This window comes from Vipera berus (assembly GCF_964194415.1).
Source record: "Vipera berus genome assembly, chromosome: 5".
Taxonomy (NCBI): domain Eukaryota; kingdom Metazoa; phylum Chordata; class Lepidosauria; order Squamata; family Viperidae; genus Vipera; species Vipera berus.
The window spans coordinates 87,018,479-87,036,712 of record NC_138207.1 but is presented as its reverse complement, the minus strand read 5'-3'; the positions used below and the strand labels follow the sequence as shown (position 1 = coordinate 87,036,712).

The following is an 18,234-nucleotide window of genomic DNA, read 5'->3' as shown; positions in this document are numbered from 1 at the left end:
TAACTATTGCTGGATCCTGATGTTGGCATTCACAGCAAATCACAAAGCCACAGAATAAGTGTGTTGTTCAGTGTATCCAGTGGTGGGATTCAAATATGTGAACAACTGGTTCTTTGTATGGATGCTGTTTTTGGAAGTCCGTTCTGGGCCTGGGCAACAAAAAAAAAATTAGCTACCGATTCTGCCGAAGTGCGAAGTGGCTGAATCCCACCACTGAATGTATCCATAATAAACCAGCTTCATCCCTGGTTTATTAAATCTGACTTAATGAAGGCTTTGGTTTATTAGAAGGTATTTCTGGACCTTCCCTCCTTAAAAATACAAATAGTAATTCAACAGATTTATTAATACAGTATTATGAAAACGTTTTTTAAAACTTGTGGTTTCTCTCCCCACCCACCCCTTAAGGTGGTTTACTGCAGCCTCCTGTTCGAATAGTTTCACAGCCTCAGCCAGCCCGAAGATTAGATCCACCACCTAGATTTTCAGGTCGGAATGACAGAGGAGACCCCATGGCAAACAGAAAAGATGACAGAAGGTGTGTTATAAAATTCCAGTTTTTTTTTCTCCTGGATAATTATTTAAAGTTGAGATAAAAGCAACATTTTGACAAAAAGCAAATGAATAGAAACATTATTTAAAGTTTATTGGCAATTCCTGTGGCTGGAACGATAGAATGTGTTTGGTGCATTCCTAATACTCCAAAGACTAAAAATTTTTTAAAAAATGTATTTCATGTTTGTTTTAAGTCGTGAGAGAGAGCGTGAAAGACGCAGGTCACGGGAAAGATCACCCCAGAGAAAACGTTCTCGAGAGAGATCCCCTCGAAGGGAGAGAGAAAGATCCCCTCGAAGACCCCGGCGTGTTGTGCCTCGCTATACAGTCCAGTTTTCCAAGTTCTCATTAGATTGGTACGTAGCTTAATGCATTTCATTTTTACTTTTATTTCTGGAAAGAACCTGAATTATGGAATAAGTGGGGCTAAGAATTTTTCATTTTTATTCATTGTAATCTTAAAAAACATCCTTTCCAGGCATGCAGTTCTACTTAATACCCCTAGAATTCTAGCCAACCGTCCATGCTAATGAAGACTAGACAAATAATAAAGTGCGTTCTGTCAAAAATGCCTTAAAAATTGCATTTTTCTCTAAAGCCAAATGAAAAAGCCAAACCAAACTGATATGTTTGTGCTCAGCTCTATTTTTGGCGAGACTGAACTTTTAAATGCTTGGATGCCTTTTACGTTTGTAAAATAAATATTCTTATCATTTAAAGCCTTAGTTGCGATATGATGGAACTGAGGCGACGATACCAGAACTTGTATATTCCAAGTGACTTCTTTGATGCCCAATTTACTTGGGTAGATGCCTTTCCTATGCCAAGACAATTTCAGCTGGGAAACTACTGCAATTTCTATGTAATGCAAAGAGAAGTCGACCCCCTGGATAAGAACACTGCAGTTCTGGACCCAGCAGATGCTGATCATCTTTACAGCGCAAAGGTCGGTGTGGCATCCCAGATGCCACCTTTTCTTCACAAATCTAGGGAGAACTAGTTCTGTCAGAAGCATTTATACCCTGTGTTCTTTATTTTTAATAGAGGGCTTAGGAACTATAGCAGGTCTGGATTCAGCTTTTTTTTTCCATGTCCGACCCTGAAATAAAGAGTAATTTGAACATTCACATAATTCATTAGAAAACAGGAATGCAGTTACCAAATTATTTTGTTTTGAGTACTTGATGCTTTATTTTCAAATACAAACTTGATTTTGTATTTGTTTATGGATTCTCTTAGTGGGCCCTTGAAACTTATATGTAGAATGTAAATGCTTTTCAGGTTGTGATTTGCATTGTTAAAGAGCATTGAATCAAAAATTAAGCATTAAGTAATAAAGACCCTCTTGTTGCGAGTGAAGAAGGAGAGTGCAAAAGTTGACTTGAAACTTAACATTAAGAAAACCAAGATCATGACATCCGGCCCTCTCAATTCCTGGCAAATAGATGGGAAAGAAATGGAGGTAGTAACAGATTTTATTTTCCTGGGCTCCAAGATCACCGCAGATGGGGACTGCAGCCAAGAAATTAAAAGACGCTTGCTCCTGGGGAGGAAAGCCATGGCAAATGTAGACAGCACACTAAAAAGCAGAGACATCACCCTGTCAACAAAAGTGCGTATAGTCAAGGCTATGGTCTTCCGAGTTGCAATGTATGGCAGTGAAAGCTGGACCATAAAAAAGGCTGAGCGCCAAAGAATTGAGGCCTTTGAACTATGGTGCTGGAGAAGACTCCTGCGACTCCGTTGGACTGCAAGGCGATCAAACCGGTCAGTCCTAGAGGAGATCAACCCTGACTGCTCTTTAGAAGGCCAGATCCTGAAGCTAAAACTCAAATACTTTGGCCAGCTAATGAGAAGGAAGGACTCACTGGAGAAGAGCCTAATGCTGGGAAAGATTGAGGGCAATAGAAGAAGGGGACGACAGAGAATGAGGTGGCTGGATGGAGTCACTGAAGCAGTAGGCGTCAGCTTAAATGGACTCCAGAAGATGGTAGAGGACAGGAAGGCCTGGAGGAACGTTGTCCATAGGGTCGCGATGAGTCGGACATGACTTCACAGCTAACAACAACAACAACTGCTTCAGTGACTCCATCCAGCCACCTCATTCTCTGTCGTCCCCTTCTTCTCTTGCCCTCAATCTTTCCCAGCATTAGGCTCTTCTCCAGTGAGTCCTTCCTTCTCATTAGGTGGCCAAAGTATTTGAGTTTCAACTTCAGGATCTGGCCTTCTAAAGAGCAGTCAGGGGTGATCTCCTCTAGGACTGACTGGTTTGATCGCCTTGCAGTCCAAGGGACTCACAGGAGTCTTCTCCAGCACCATAGTTCAAAGGCCTCAAGTCTTTGGCGCTCAGCCTTTCTTATGGTCCAACTTTCACAGCCATACATTGCAACTGGGAAAACCACAGCCTTGATTATATGCACTTTTGTTGACAGGGTGATGTCTCTGCTTTTTAGTGTGCTGTCTACATTTGCCATGGCTTTCCTCCCTAGGAGCAAGCGTCTTTTAATTTCTTGGCTGCAGTCCCCATCTGCGGTGATCTTGGAGCCCAGGAAAATAAAATCTGTCACTACCTCCATTTCTTTCCCATCTATTTGCCAGGAATTGAGAGGGCCGGATGTCATGATCTTGGTTTTCTTAATCTTTAGTTTCAACCCAACTTTTGCACTCTCCCTCTTCACCCGCAACATTTAGTTCTTCTTCACTTTCTGCCATTAGAGTGGTATCATCTGCATATCTTAGGTTGTTGATATTTCTTCCGGCAATCTTAATTTCAACTTTTGATTCCTCTAACCCTTCCTTTCTCATGATGTGCTCTGCATAAGTTAAATAGGCAGGGTGACAGTATACAGCCTTGCCAGACTCCTTTCCCAAGTTTGAACCAATCAGTGGTTCCGTGTCCAGTTCTCACTGTTGCTTCTTGGCCCACATATAGGTTTCTCAAGAGACAAATAAGATGGTCTGGTACGCCCATTTCTTTAAGAACTTGCCACAGTTTGTTATGATCCACACAATCAAAGGCTTTAGCATAGTCAATGAAGCAGAAGTAGATGTTTTTCTGGAACTCCCTAGCTTTCTCCATGATCCAACGTATGTTGGCAATTTGATCTCTAGTTCCTCTGCCTCTTCGAAATCCTGCCTGTACTTCTGGTAGTTCTCGATCCACATACTGCTGAAGTCTAGCTTGTAGGATTTTAAGCATAACGTTACTAGCATGAGAAATGAGTGCAATGGTGCGGTAGTTTGAACATTCTTTGGCACCGCCTTTCTTTGGAATTGGAATGTAAACTGATCTTTTCCAATCCTTTGGCCGCTGTTGAGTTTTCCAAATTTGCTGGCAAATTGAGTGTAGCACTTTTACTGCATCGTCTTTTAAGATTTTGAATAGCTCAGCTGGAATACTGTCACCTCCACTAGCTTTGTTGTTGCTCAGTTTTTCTAAGGCCCACTTCACATTCTAGGATGTCTGGCTTGAGGTCAGTGACCACCTCATTGTGATTATCAGGGACATTAAGCTCATTCTTGTATAGTTCTTCTGTGTAATTTTGCCACCTCTTGCTTAAATGGACTCCAGAAGATGGTAAGAGGACAGGAAGGCCTGGAGGAACGTTGTCCATGGGGTCGCAATGGGTTGGACACGACTTCACAGCTAACAACAACAATAATGCTGAGTTTCTTAAATTAACCCCTTTAGAATATATACAGCATGCAAATTTTTACTTTTCCATATAGGACACTCAGGATTGTATCATATTTTATCCATTTGCTGATGGGTTGGCATAAAAAAGCAAATCAGACTATTCCCCCCCTTTCACATCCCAGACATCTCTTTAATTGTGTTTGGAGGGTCAGGTTTTGTACTACATTTTGTAGCATTGCTTATTTCACATGACACCTATCTTGCTGTTCTAACAGGTGATGCTCATGGCTAGTCCAAGCATGGAAGATCTTTATCACAAATCATGTGCCCTTGCTGAAGATCCGCAAGATGTCCGGGATGGTTTTCAACACCCTGCTAGACTTATAAAGGTTAAAAGAAATTCTAGTAAAAACATTTTGTTACAAAGTCCTTATCCAAGTTGGGGATGTGGCTTTAGTTTCCATCATTCCTCTCCAGTGACCATGTTGAATATATGGCGGATGAGATGTTTAATTCCACTTGTGGACATAGAATTTCTGTGTTGACTTATCTGGGTGCATTGGAAACATGATTGCATTCTTATGTCTTAAGTCCAGATTGCTGGTCAAGTTAGTATCTGCTTATTTTTCTGTATAAAATCATTTCATATTTTCCAGCCTGTATGCTACAGTAGCTTTCATAAAGTTATTTTATTATTACCATCTGATTTGTATCCGGTTTCTGTGTCCAATGGTGGACCCTGCACAGGGATCTTGCAAAACTAATGGGTAATGATGTTTAAACCTATTCCATTACTGAAATGTATTGTGGAAAACAAAAGCTGAACTCATCTTTTTTGCAAGACTGCTGCTTCATCACAGGTCACAGACTCGTCAAATATAAAATGAAACCAAATTATATTGACAAATCCAGCAATACTTGCTTATGCTGAGAAACTAACACTCATTTAGGATTTCAGTGCCGTTTCACAGTTCAGAGATTTTTTTCTTCTTGTAGCTAAGTATTAATTAAGTAACTTTCTTATCTAGTTTTTAGTGGGTATGAAAGGGAAAGATGAAGCGATGGCTATTGGTGGACATTGGTCACCCTCACTGGATGGACCTGACCCAGAGAAAGACCCATCTGTGCTGATTAAAACTGCTATCCGGTGTTGCAGGGCCTTAACAGGAATTGATTTAAGTGTTTGCACACAATGGTAAGTATTGTATTCTTGAAATATTGTGGAGACCTTGAAGCATGCATAAATTGAAATGATTTTATCAAAGCCAGCCTCTTCCTTTCTTTATCAGGATCCAGTAGTTATCCAGGTAAACTACTCAAGTTGCTGTCCTAGTTAACAATGCAAATGTGATTTGGTGCCAAAAGGTTTGAAAAATGAGCTTTTAAAAATCACGTATTTCTTGTGTGAATTTTGCAATGCCTGTATGTTAAAATATTTTTCATTTCACGCATAGCTGGAGGAGATCGTCAAGGAAACTTCATTTCATTATTCTCGTGTTACAATTAGATGTTTGGGGTAGCCATATCTTCTCCTGTTGGATTTCCTAGTTGATGTTAAATCATCTGTCTGTGCTTTGCAAGCAGTTGTACACCAAATTTAAAAGCTAATTCCACTAAAGCCAAATTCAGTCCAGTGCTGTTCATTTTGATATGTAGTAGCCAATGGGTTTGTCTTTGGCAATTAGTACACATTCTTGAGCAGGTGTCTTTCTTAAATTCTTCCATGTTTTCCAAAGAGAATATATGGCTTTCATTTTTTTTTCTTTAAAAAAATTCAGGTCGCAGCCAAGTTTCTTTACTTGATGTGCTGCAGTGAACTAGGCTCTATAAAATGTGTTCTAGAATTTTTTTTCCAACATGCTTCTTCCCTTGCAACAGGTACCGTTTTGCAGAGATTCGCTACCATCGCCCTGAGGAGACCCACAAGGGGCGTACGGTTCCAGCTCATGTGGAGACAGTGGTTTTATTTTTCCCGGATGTTTGGCATTGCCTTCCCACCCGCTCAGAGTGGGAAACCCTCTCCCGAGGATACAAGCAGCAGCTGATCGAGAAGCTTCAGGGTGAACGCAAGGAGGCTGATGGAGAACAGGCACTGAACGCTAATCCCTTTTTCTATTTCTGCTTCTCACAGGCGCAGGAACACAGGCACAAAATGCACATCACATGCTACACCACAAACATACCTAGAAGGAACATAACTGGTAACAATGACTGGTAAACCAGCTTTCAGCAGAGTAGAATCCTTTTTTTTGTTTAATTTCAGCTAGTGTACTGACTTAAAAGTGTGTGCGGATGCAACAGGTGGAATTAAAACTGTGCATTGAATTCACAAATCTTTCACACCTTAGAATTAGTTGCTGAAGTCTGGGACCAGTTGTTGAGTGAGATTCAGTGTTAAGAATTGTATAAAGCAAAACAAAAACAAAAACAAAAACCCTTGAGTTTTCTCTCATACATTATTAGCCTTTAAAAACATATATATATATATAATGGTACTTGAAAATAGGCAAAATGTGGAAATTACATAGCCTTTTACGGCTGTTGGCATCTTGGTTTCTGTAAAAGGTCTAACGAAATGAGAATATTTTGGGTGGTTTGAAATTTGGGGAAAATCACAGGCTGTGTGGTTAATGGTGACCAAAAATGTCTGTGTATCCCTGATGTTTGTTGTTTGTTGGTTTTTTTTATCACCCTTTTGTGTTTCACAGAGGAGATTCTTATTGGCTGATGAGAGAGGCACTGTGATCATTATTAAAATAGCAGAATATGGTATGTGGCTTTGTTGAAATGGTAACTTTAGGAGAAGACTATCTGATGAAACAGTTGTGACCTTGCCCAGATCAGCTGCAGAATTTAAAAAAGACGGATCTTTGTTTTTTAATACTTTCCTGAAGGAGGATGTTTTTCTTTGATATTTTTTTTAGGATGAAGAGGAAAAAGATGATGGGGAAGCTAAAGAAATATCTACTCCTACTCATTGGTCCAAACTTGATCCCAAAGCAATGAAGGTAAATGCAACGAAGACTAGATCCAGTATGTGTAATGAGATACTCTTCTCTTTTACTCCTCCTGAATTCAGAGCTCCAGAAGATCCAGAACTGAAAGAGCTGAAGGGGGAAGATTAATCAGTTCTTAAATTAATTCTTAAAAATATTGAAGGATGGTGTTTTGTTTTGTTTTTGAAATGTTGGAAAATATACTTTTGCCTTTTTTTTAGGGACTATCTTAAATTCTATCCTGTTTTTCGTTTACTTGCTAAAGTTTAATTTCATTATGTATTTAAATTAATCAGGTGAATGACCTACGCAAGGAATTAGAAAGTCGGACTCTTAGCTCAAAGGGTCTGAAATCCCAGCTAATAGCCCGGCTAACAAAACAACTCAAAGTGGAGGAGCAAAAAGAAGAACAGAAAGAATTGGAGAAATCTGAAAAGGAGGACGAGGAAGAAGAAGAAAGGAAGTCTGAAGATGACAAAGAGGTGGACAGCTAGCAAATTAATGTTTATGTGCTGATTCTTTATGTGTTAAATCATATTTAAGTTGAATGCTTAAGTATATGAGAGAAGGACAAGATTGTCAGAATCAGCATTCTTCCTGTCTTGCTTAGACTCTGAACTCTTAAAAATCACCAGAACCTGGGCTTAATTTTATTGTGGATGCACCTTTCTCATAGTTGGTTCCTGTTGTAAAACTACCAGACAGAAAGGTATTTGTTTCCATGTAAATATTTGTATACCTTCAGCAAGGATGATGATAACATAAAAAGGAACTAAGTCGTTTATGTTTACATTTATAATGTAAATTATAAATGTAAATATAAATCACTGCATGATGGCGCAGTGGTTAGAGTGCAGTACTGCAGGCTGACTCTGCCCAGTGCCAGGAAGTTCGATCCTGACCACACCAGATTGACTCAGCCTTTCATCCTTCTGGGGTCGGTGAAATGAGGACCTAGATTTTTGGGAGTAATATGCTGACTCTAAACAGCTTAGAGCAAGGGTCCCCAACCCCCGGTCCATGGATCAGTACTGGGCCACACAAACAAACAAAGCCCCATCTACAGGATGCAGGCAGTACACAAAACCATGCCCCCTGCGGTCGGTGGAAAAACCTCTCCACGGAACCGGTCCCTAGTGCCCCAAAGGTTGGGGCCCTCTGATTTAGAGAGTGCTGTAAAGCACTATGAAGCTATATATATAAATCTAAGTGTTAGTGCCATTTATATGAATCATCCTTTTTAACATAATATATGTTAAAATATTAATGTTTTGTTGCTTGATTCCAAATAGTTTTATGTTGTCTAGGAATGATCTCCGTAAACTCCAATAAGCAAACATACAACAATCTAAAAAATACGCCAGAAATAACAGCAGTGTGTGAAAATGTCAGAGCTATGGTCCAAATTTGCTATAAAAATCAGAACAAAATTTAAAAATCTGCATATCAAACCTGTCCTAAAAGCTCACTCGTGCCAAACCATCTTGGCAGCCTTCCAAAAAGCTATTAGGAAAAGCACCACATGTATCTCCGGAGGGACAGAATCCCACAGCCTTCAGGTTCATCCTAGAGAAGGCCTGACTCGGGGTCCACTTTCCCTCCAATCCCTCTCAAAGACCCTAAGTCTCTACTCCAGAGACATGCTCAAAATTATTCTGGAGGAGCCAAGTATGTTGTCTCCTAGCACTACTCACTCAATGCCCAGGTGCTTATGGCTAAATAAAGATCTGAATTTACACGCTGATTTATTTTATTGCTTACATCGCATTGGGTATCCACACAGAGAATGCTGACATCAGAGAACGTGAAAAGTTTCCATTCGAATGGTTTTCTCCCATCTTTAGGAAGAAGAGAGGAAACGGCTAGAAGAAGTAGAACGTCAGCGTCGAGAGAGAAGATACGTTTTGCCTGATGAACCTGCAATCATTGTGCATCCTAATTGGGCAGCCAAAAGTGGGAAGTTTGACTGCAGTATCATGTCCCTTAGCGTTCTTCTGGATTACAGATTGGAAGATAACAAAGAGCACTCCTTTGAGGTAAGCTCTTTCCTCATTTTGGTATTTCAAGAAATCAGATGTTTGAGTTCCATCTGCTCCTGTTACCCTGGATGAATGCTTCTTTTTTAATCTAAAGATGGACTCTTTGATTTTGAGTTCTAATTTTATTCTGCAGCTTTGTTTTCTAATGAAAGAAAGTGGCTGTTGCCAGATTTAGAAAAAAAAGGATTCTGCTAGGAGATTCAAATTTTGTGATAAATGTGGTTCAATATTTGGTTAATTTTGATGATTCTGGTTTCTTTTAGAAGTATGATAATACCGTGTTTCCCTGAAAATAATACTGGGTCATATTTTTTTTGCCTCCAAAAGAAGCACCAGGCCTTATTTTGGTGGGGTGTCTTTTATATTCACCTCTGGCACCAACAGCCCCGCCCACCCAATCCACTTCTTCTGACCGAAGGAGCAGCTTCATTCTGCAGCTGCATTCAGGCCTGCATTTTGCAGTCAGGCCTTTCCAGAAGGCCTCTGCAGCCGAGTACTGAGCTATGGATTCAATCCATAGCTCAGTTATTGGCTGCAGTGGCCTTTCCAGTAATGCAGGCCTGACTGAGAAATGAAGGCCTGGCTGCAGAAGACGCCTCAGAAGAAGTGGGCCAGCAAGGAGAGGCCTGGCTGCAAGATAAGTGGGTGCAGGGTGCATGGGGCAGATCCACATTCTCACCCCTGCCCTAGCTTAATTTTTCAGTGTGTGTGCCTCATCCCAAAACTAAGGCTTATTTTTGGGATAGGGCTTATATTAGGGCTCCCCCCAAAAAATCAACCTAGGGCTTATTTCCAGGGTAGGCCTTACTTTCAGGGAAACAGGGTAGGTGGTACAGGTTGTCCACACCTTATAACTATAGTTGGGGCTGGAATTTTGATCGCTAAGCGATGCAATCATTAAGCATGTGAACACATTATTATTATTTATTTATTTAACTTATATACCGCCCTATTCCCGTAGGACTCAGGGCGGTTTACAGGGCAATTAAAATCATACCATACAAAAGTTAAAAAATTTAAAACAGTTAATGAAAACAATTAATTAAAAGTGATTTTATATCTGATTTTATATTTATATTTTATATTTATATTTTATATTTTATATCTGATTTTATAAACATTTTCCTGAAATCATTAGGCACATAGCAATTGTGTGGTTGTTAAGTGAATCAAGCTGTCATTAAGTGAATGCATCTTCTTAAATTGACTTTACTTGTCAGACGTCAGCGGGAAAGGTCACAAATCACTACCACCTGACTGCAAAATGTTGCAAAACTTTAAAGCAAGACAGTTGCCAAGCATCTGAATTGTGATCACGTGACAACGGAGGTGGTGTGACTGGTCAGAAGTCACTTTTTCTGAAGCCTTCATAATTTGTTAAAAGAACAGTTGCAAGGAGTGCCTGTAATATTTTTATATAGATATATAAAAGTAATGACTAGTTCTTTCAATATTCTTCCTTCAGGTTTCATTATTTGCCGAACTTTTCAATGAAATGCTTCAGAGGGATTTTGGTGTACGAATCTACAAAGCGTTGTTGTCTCTTCCGGATAAGGAAGATAAAAAAGACAAAAAGAATAAGAAAGATGAAAAAAAAGAGAAAAGGGAAGAGCGAGATGATGAAAATGATGATCCTAAGCCCAAGAGAAGAAAATCTGGAGATGATAAAGATAAAAAAGATGATAGAGATGACAAAAAGGTTGGTGTTATTTTTCTGGGAAACAATATGCCTATTTTGTATGTGTTTACTGTTTTTTTTCATACACCTCTTACAAAACCAACTTAGGCTGATATCGACAGTATTTTCAGATTTTGTTTGGTAGGAATTCCCAAGTGAATTTCTTTCCCTTTTCAGTGTTAAGTTTTAAAAGTGGTATATAAGAAAATGCCATTGTTGCTTTTGTGCTAAGATCTCGAGAGTTTTAAAACCTTATTTGCATGCCATTAACCAGTCCATAGGGACGCGGTGGCTCAGTGGGTTAGGACGCTGAGCTTGTCGATCAGAAGGTCGGCAGTTGGGCGGGTCGAATCCCGAGTGCCGCGTAACAGAGTGAGCACCTGTTACTCGTCCCAGCTTCTGCCAACCTAGCAGTTCGAAAGCACATAAAAATGCAAGTAGAAAAATAGGGACCACTACGGTGGGACGGTAACAGCGTTCCGTGCGCCTTTGACATCTAGTCATGCCGGCCACATGACCACGGAGACGTCCTCGGACAAGCGCTGGCTCTTCGGCTTTGAAACAGAGATGAGCACCGGTCCCTAGAGTCGGAAACGACTAGCACGCATGTGCGGGGGAACCTTTACCTTTACCTTTAAGCAGTCCATGGAGGTTTAAATAGTTTTGCCCAAACATGGATTGTATTAATGTGTTATGGTTATTTAGAGGGAAGATAAAAGGAAAGATGATTCTAAGGACGATGATGAAATGGAAGATGACAATAACCAGGAAGAATATGATCCAATGGAAGCTGAAGATGCAGAAGATGAAGATGATGGTATGTTGAATGTATTTTGTTTTAAGTGAAAAGGAAGCAGAAGTTCCAATTTTGTGGTATAGTTTGTGGGGAAAAATGCTTTAAAATTCCATTTATTCATTTAAGAACATTTATATGGCTGCTCAACTCACTCTTAGTGACTCTGGGTGACTTACAAACATAATAACCTCATGTAAAAAAATAAACTGATAAATCCCCTCTCCACCTTACTTAACATTATTGAGTTAAAACAAAAAAGAACTGGTATATTTTGGTTTTTGCAAATTGTGTCAGCAGAACTTCCTTTCTTTCCCTTTTGTAAGAGAAGAGTCCTTATCCAGTTGAGAAATAAGTATATCTTTGGAGATACTTAACAATATACAAAGAATTAAAACAAAAACAGCCACTATATACAGTCATGTGAAAAAAGAAAAAACACCCTCTTTGATTTTTATGGTTTTAAGCATCAGGACATAGTAAAAAATCATCTGGTCCTTAGCAGTTTTTAAAAGTAGGTAAATACAACCTTAGAAGAACAACAGCACATAACATATTACACCATGTCATCATTCATTTTACAAAAAGAAAGCCAAAATGGAGAAGCTATGTGTGAAAAACTAAGAACACTGCATGATTCAATAGCTTGTAGAATCACTTTTTAGCAGCAATTGTTTTCTGTGTGACTTTTTATCAGTCTCTCACCTCGTTGTGGAGGAATTTTGGCCCACTCTTCTTTACAACATTGCTTCAGTTCATTGAGGTTTATGGGAATGAATTTATGCACAGCTTTCCTGAAGGCCCCCACGACAGCATTTCAGTTGGGAAGATTGGCAACTGTCTTGAACATTCTCCGCTTGTGAATAATCTTCCTCAGGGTAGGATAATGGACTTTAAATAGTTGGAAATGGCCTTATAACCCTTCCCAGTGTGATGGGCAGCAACAATTGCTTCTCTAAGGTCATTGCTGGCTTCTGCATTTTGGGTTTCTCTTTATAATATAAATGATGACATGGTGTGATGTGTCCTGTGTTGTGAACTTCCTTATTCATTATTTCTACCAGAAACAGCACATGTAGCCAACTGTAATAGGAAAAAATAAGATATGCAAGAAATCATGACAATGATTAATTTTAAAATCTAACCTTAGTTTTTGAGTTCTACTAAGCTCTTTGCTACTGTATTAATTTTTTTAGTCAAAAGTAAATTCCCATATTTAAACATCACAGATTCAATGTTTTTTCATGTTTTCCTTTTGTGTCTTTTAGTGCTGGTGCTATTTGTTCAATAAACAAATATTAAGAAATGAATATTGATAGATAGCATAAAATGTTTTGAGTATGCTAAAAACTATTATCTGTTTTTATAGATAGGGATGATGAGGAAATGAACAGACGAGATGACAGAAGGGAGGGAAATCGACATTGCAAAGATAAGGCTTCTAAAGATAAGGTATATTTTTTATTTATTTGATTTTTATACCATGGTGGTTATTGTTTACAAATAACTGAAGATGATAAATGTACTTAATACTCCTTTCTTCTCCTACTTTCTCCACAACAACAATCCTGTGAGGTGGATTGGGCTGAGAGTGACTGGCCCAAGCTCACCTGGCCAGTTTTCATGCCTAAGGCTGGACTAGAACTTACATCCTCCTAGTTCTAGGCAAGCACCTTAACCACTAGAAAGTATTTGGCTCTATCAGGCTTAATATTGTTTCATTTCTTAATACTGTTTCCTTTCACCAAAATACTGCAGGTAAATAGATATAACCCCATTATTAGTTTGCATTATTTTTTATTATTCTCTTTCCAATCCACTTTATCTCCAATTTCGGTTCTAGAATGGAGAGGCCGTAGTGATGTAATTTTGTCCTGTTTTGGATTCTTTTCAACTTGCAGATTTCAAAGGATATGGATAAGGTTTCTGGAGGATGCCTTACTCCATTTGGCTGATTAACTCACAAATCTAGAAGCATCTGGAGAATCTTGATTATCTGGACTCATTAATATCAGATTTGCACTAGGGATAGGAGATTGCTTGGTTGTCCTATATGATATTTATGTTGGTACATAGATGGAAATACCCCACGTTGCTATTTCACTAAGGAATGTGCTTCAATTCTGTTTAACTTAAAATTTGTGTTTAAAATGAAAACACTTTTCCATTCACATGGAATGGCATGCAAATAATTCTGTCCCATAATTAGTGTTATAATTTGTTTTCAGGAAGTAATTAGGTTAATTATTAATGCTACTTTCTTTTAGTTGGCAGGCAAGAATTCTGACATTTTAGGCTGTCACTTTTTTCTGGTTTTATTTTTTACTTGGTAAAACAAACAATAAAACAAAATGGAAAGGAATACATATAGATACATAGAATAAACACTAGAGTGAAGATCGAAATGAAAGTATGAAGATTATGAGGGTATTTAAGAAAGGCCGTGCCCCCCCCCCAAAAAAAACAAAGAAAAAAAGGGTTGTTGTAACTCCTCCACTCCTTTTTTCCCCAGGTGCTAATTTGCTAGTTAAATAACTTTACATAGTTTTGGATTAATTTCTATTTGGATGGTTTTCATTATTTTCTAAATAAAAGTTATTTTCTTAAAAAAAATTACATTCTAAATAGTTTGCCTTGCTGGGTAATACGTTGTATATTAGAGAACAATTCCTGCTTGAATTTGATTATTTTTTTTTTGCTATAATAGGTTCAGGCTTTTCATTGTTTAGCTCTGTAATAGTAGTTAGTATTATAATATTGTATTAAGATTTCCTATTATAAACTAATTCAGTAAACAAATGTATTCACAAAAAATGGTTATAATCTGTATTTTTTAGGAAAGAAACAAGACCCAGATGGTAACTATTAATCGCGATCTTCTGATGGCATTTGTTTATTTTGATCAATGCCATTGTGCATATCTTCTTGAAAAAGATTTGGAAGAGATCTTGTACACGCTTGGATTACATCTCTCAAGAGCTCAGGTGCGTTATTGTCGGCTTTGCTTTCTCACCATCAGCAACCATTATGACTGTTAAAAAAAAATAACTTTGTAGCCCATTTATGACATTTGCAGTGTCCCTCAGTCATATGATCATCATTGCAATCAATATGCATTACCCTATGTCTGACTAGTGGTCCTTACCCCACCCCACCAAACAGATTGTTTGATGAGAAAAGGATTGCAAGAGAGGAAGAAAGAGAGTATGGTAAGGTGCTTGATTAGAATGCTCGTCGCTCCCAGGCTACAGCATGATCACATTTGTTTTCAGTGTGTACAAGACAGTAAGCAGGCACTCAAGCATTCATCAGCAGTGGGGAGTGGTTAGGAGACAAAACTCAAAGGAATGAAACTAGTCTCTTTCCAGCCCAAAAGCAGAATTGTGGTCAGGCGGTTTCCCATTTAATGACCGTTTCACTCAGTGGTAGAATTGCCAGTCCCAATTAAGGTCATTATAAGTGAACACTCTCTGGCCTTATTGAAGACCAATCTTATGAGAAAAATATTTCGTGTAAAAAATAAAACCCATTTATTTCAAGTTAAAAATTGTGTGAATGGCTTGTTTCCATCTATTCTACAATATATTAATTGAATGAGATAATAATTTAGGTATTCAATATAATTATCTGTCTTCTTGTGTTAACCTTAGGTTAAGAAACTACTTAATAAAGTAGTCCTTCGTGAATCTTGCTTTTATAGAAAACTGACGGATACTTCTAAAGATGAAGAAAATCCAGAGGAAATGGAAAGTCCACAGGAAGAAATGTTTGGTAGCGTATTTTTTATTAATAAAGATATTTCAAATCTGGAATACTTTCAGCATACTAATTTAGATTTTTTTTTGTAATGGTTATCACTGTCTCTATTGCTGTTAAGTTATGCTTCTAGTTTTATGGTTCAGAAGTTCATGGTTATTTTATAAATTGAAAGGACATTAGGTGTGAAATGTTTTACTCATTTTTAATGTTTTAAAAATGTTGAGAAAAAGTGTGATATTAAAAAATTAAAAACACTAAAAATAACTAGGAAATAAATATAACTTCTCGGGACTATTGATAGTAATTAATAGTAATAAAGATTTTTCTGTTTATTTTGGGTGAACAACAGGCATTAAGCTGCCAGACATTTGACTATACAAATCAATAATAGATTTGTATCAATAAAAGAATAATAAACTAAAATATCAGTAATACATGTTTTTAGTAAGGAAAAAAATAAGTACATAAAACTGAATCGGTTGGAGGCTAAAAACATTTTATTGCACTTGTTGGAAATAAAAACTTTTTATTTTGTACATTGTCATAATGATAATTCTTAACTCCTTTAGGAAACAGGCTGCTTCTGCCGTCACCTGTGGTAAAACAAGAATCAAAAACATCAGAAGAAAATGTTGGTCTCATTGTTTATAATGGAGCCATGGTGGATGTGGGGAGTCTCTTGCAGAAATTAGAGAAGAGTGAAAAAGCACGAGCTGAAATGGAACAGAAACTCCAGTCACTGGAAGAAAAAACAGGTGAGAGTGAATAATTTTTTATTAATTCAAAAAGGCTTAAGGCACTGTATCTCCAAAAGAATTGGCAGCAGACTGGAAGAACGTGTGACAATTTTTCAAGTATTTGAAGGTTGGATTGGATTGGGGAAAGGAGAGAGAACTGCTTCTGCTAGCTGTCCTTAGATGCAAGCAAGGAATAGCTGTTACAATCTTTTTCTGTTGCAAGCCAAGAAAGCATAATATACACGTATAATATTTTTAAAATACATACTGTACTTCTGATGGGTATGCCAGTTCACAAATGGACTTTCACTTTCTGAGTCAGATTAATTGCTTTGAATAGTCTTGCCTCATTATTTTAACTAAAAAGGACATAAGGATAGTAAAGCGATTAGAACCAGTTTGGTTTAGAGCAGGGATCTTCAAACTTGGCCCTTTTATGACTTGTGGACTTCAACTCCCAGAATTCCTCAGCCAGCGTGCCTGCCTGAGGAACTCTGGGAGTTGAGGTCCACAAGTCATAAAAGGGCCAAGTTTGAAGACCCTTGGTTTAGAGGTTGAAGATATCAGCTTAGAAACCAGAGAGACTCGGTCTTCTGATCCTACTTTAGGCAGAAAGCCAACTAAGTGACTTTGGACCAGTCCCTCCCTCTCAATCCTCGGAAAAACATCTGAGGTCTTGTTAGAAAAACTACAGCGACTAATCCAGGCAGTTCCAGGAGTCAACACTAAGGCACTGCATGTCCTAAAAAAACCCCTTACTCTTTTTACAGACTAAGCCGTATCAGTCTAATATTTTACTCCTTTATTTTCTGTAATCATTTTAACTTCTTATAGAAAGATGCAGTTTAAAAGATTACAAATCGTTCCATTTTTGCAGATGACGATGAAAAGACCATATTGAATTTGGAGAATTTAAACAAAAGCCTCTCTGCAGAAATTAAAGAGGTTAAAAAAGATCTCAGCCAGCTGCAAGAGAACCTGAAGATCTCTGAAGATACAAATCTGCAGTTTGAAGGGCAGCTGACTAAGACCATCAAAGGTTTGGCAACCGTTATGGATGAAATACACACGGTTCTTAAAAAGGTAAAACTCTCTGTAACTCTTCTGCGAAATTTCCTGAAAATAGAAAAAACAGAATGTCTTAAATTTGGTTATAGCAGCTTGTAACTGATTCACTGTCTTCTCTTTCCATAGGATAGTGTGAAGAATGAAGATAAAGATCAAACATCCAAAGAAAATGGAGCAAATGTATGACAAAACATGCTGCTTGCTGGGGGAAAAAAAGAATGTTACATAATGTAATATAAATCATGAAACGAGTGTATGAAAGTGATGCATGTTTAATTTAGTAGTATAAATATTTTAGTCCAAGCAAGGTTGTATAAAGTTTTATAAATGTGTGAGCCTGCTTCAAAAGATTGCTTGTAATTCACAGCCCTCGATTTGTTAGACACTCCTTGAGTGAAAATAATTTTGCATTGCAAAATGTTTTAGGGTAAACTTGGTTATAGTTTGCTAATAAAGTTCATCGACTTCATGGAAAATAGCAAGTATTTAATTACCAAAAGTTTCATTTTAAAATTTAGTGCAAACATTTTTCATTATTTATAGAGATGCCATTCTTAGGTTTTATTTCAGACTATTTAGGTTTTTTAAATTAAAAAATCGGGTATATAAATCATAGCATGCTGCTTAATTTTGCCAGTAAAGATTTTTAAATACATTCTTGAATTTTTGTCAGAGTTTTTTCCCTTTGATTTGTGAGTTTTTCTTGGAAGTTCTTATTACTGTTTTGATGCACAGTAATTGAGGAAAAGAATAAGGAAATTATAGAACATTGATAAATTGGGGTTTATATAAAAACATTTGTTTTATTATGCATATTTTGTAATCCTTGAAATGTTCTATCCCTACATTAATATACTAGCAACTTTTAAATTTTTTATGAGAATGTACAATTGACTAATACACACCAGGCCAGTAGATGTCAGTATAATGCTTTATTTGGAAAAATTGCTACTAGTTTTATATTGGCTTTCA

At 37.7% G+C, this 18,234-nt stretch overlaps 1 protein-coding gene across 3 annotated transcripts in view; it reads left to right on the top strand.

The window, feature by feature from the left end:
* CCAR1 (cell division cycle and apoptosis regulator 1) overlaps nt 1-17,917 on the top strand; it is a 33,205-nt gene extending 15,288 nt beyond the window's left edge. For 2 of the 3 annotated variants that reach the window (XM_081328340.1, XM_081328339.1), the window contains exons 9-25: nt 409-538; nt 750-911; nt 1,276-1,501; nt 4,468-4,581; nt 5,221-5,387; nt 6,071-6,281; nt 7,117-7,200; nt 7,485-7,670; nt 9,033-9,224; nt 10,693-10,926; nt 11,611-11,722; nt 13,068-13,150; nt 14,536-14,682; nt 15,349-15,469; nt 16,027-16,212; nt 17,072-17,277; nt 17,389-17,917. In XM_081328340.1, the coding sequence (XP_081184466.1) occupies nt 409-538; nt 750-911; nt 1,276-1,501; nt 4,468-4,581; nt 5,221-5,387; nt 6,071-6,281; nt 7,117-7,200; nt 7,485-7,670; nt 9,033-9,224; nt 10,693-10,926; nt 11,611-11,722; nt 13,068-13,150; nt 14,536-14,682; nt 15,349-15,469; nt 16,027-16,212; nt 17,072-17,277; nt 17,389-17,448 (2,621 nt within the window). In that variant the 3' untranslated portion in view covers nt 17,449-17,917. Of the gene's footprint in view, nt 1-408; nt 539-749; nt 912-1,275; nt 1,502-4,467; nt 4,582-5,220; nt 5,388-6,070; nt 6,282-7,116; nt 7,201-7,484; nt 7,671-9,032; nt 9,225-10,692; nt 10,927-11,610; nt 11,723-13,067; nt 13,151-14,535; nt 14,683-15,348; nt 15,470-16,026; nt 16,213-17,071; nt 17,278-17,388 lie in introns of those variants that run through there. The other variant, XR_014026514.1, reaches the window with a different exon arrangement.
* The last annotated feature ends 317 nt before the right edge of the window (nt 17,918-18,234 follow it).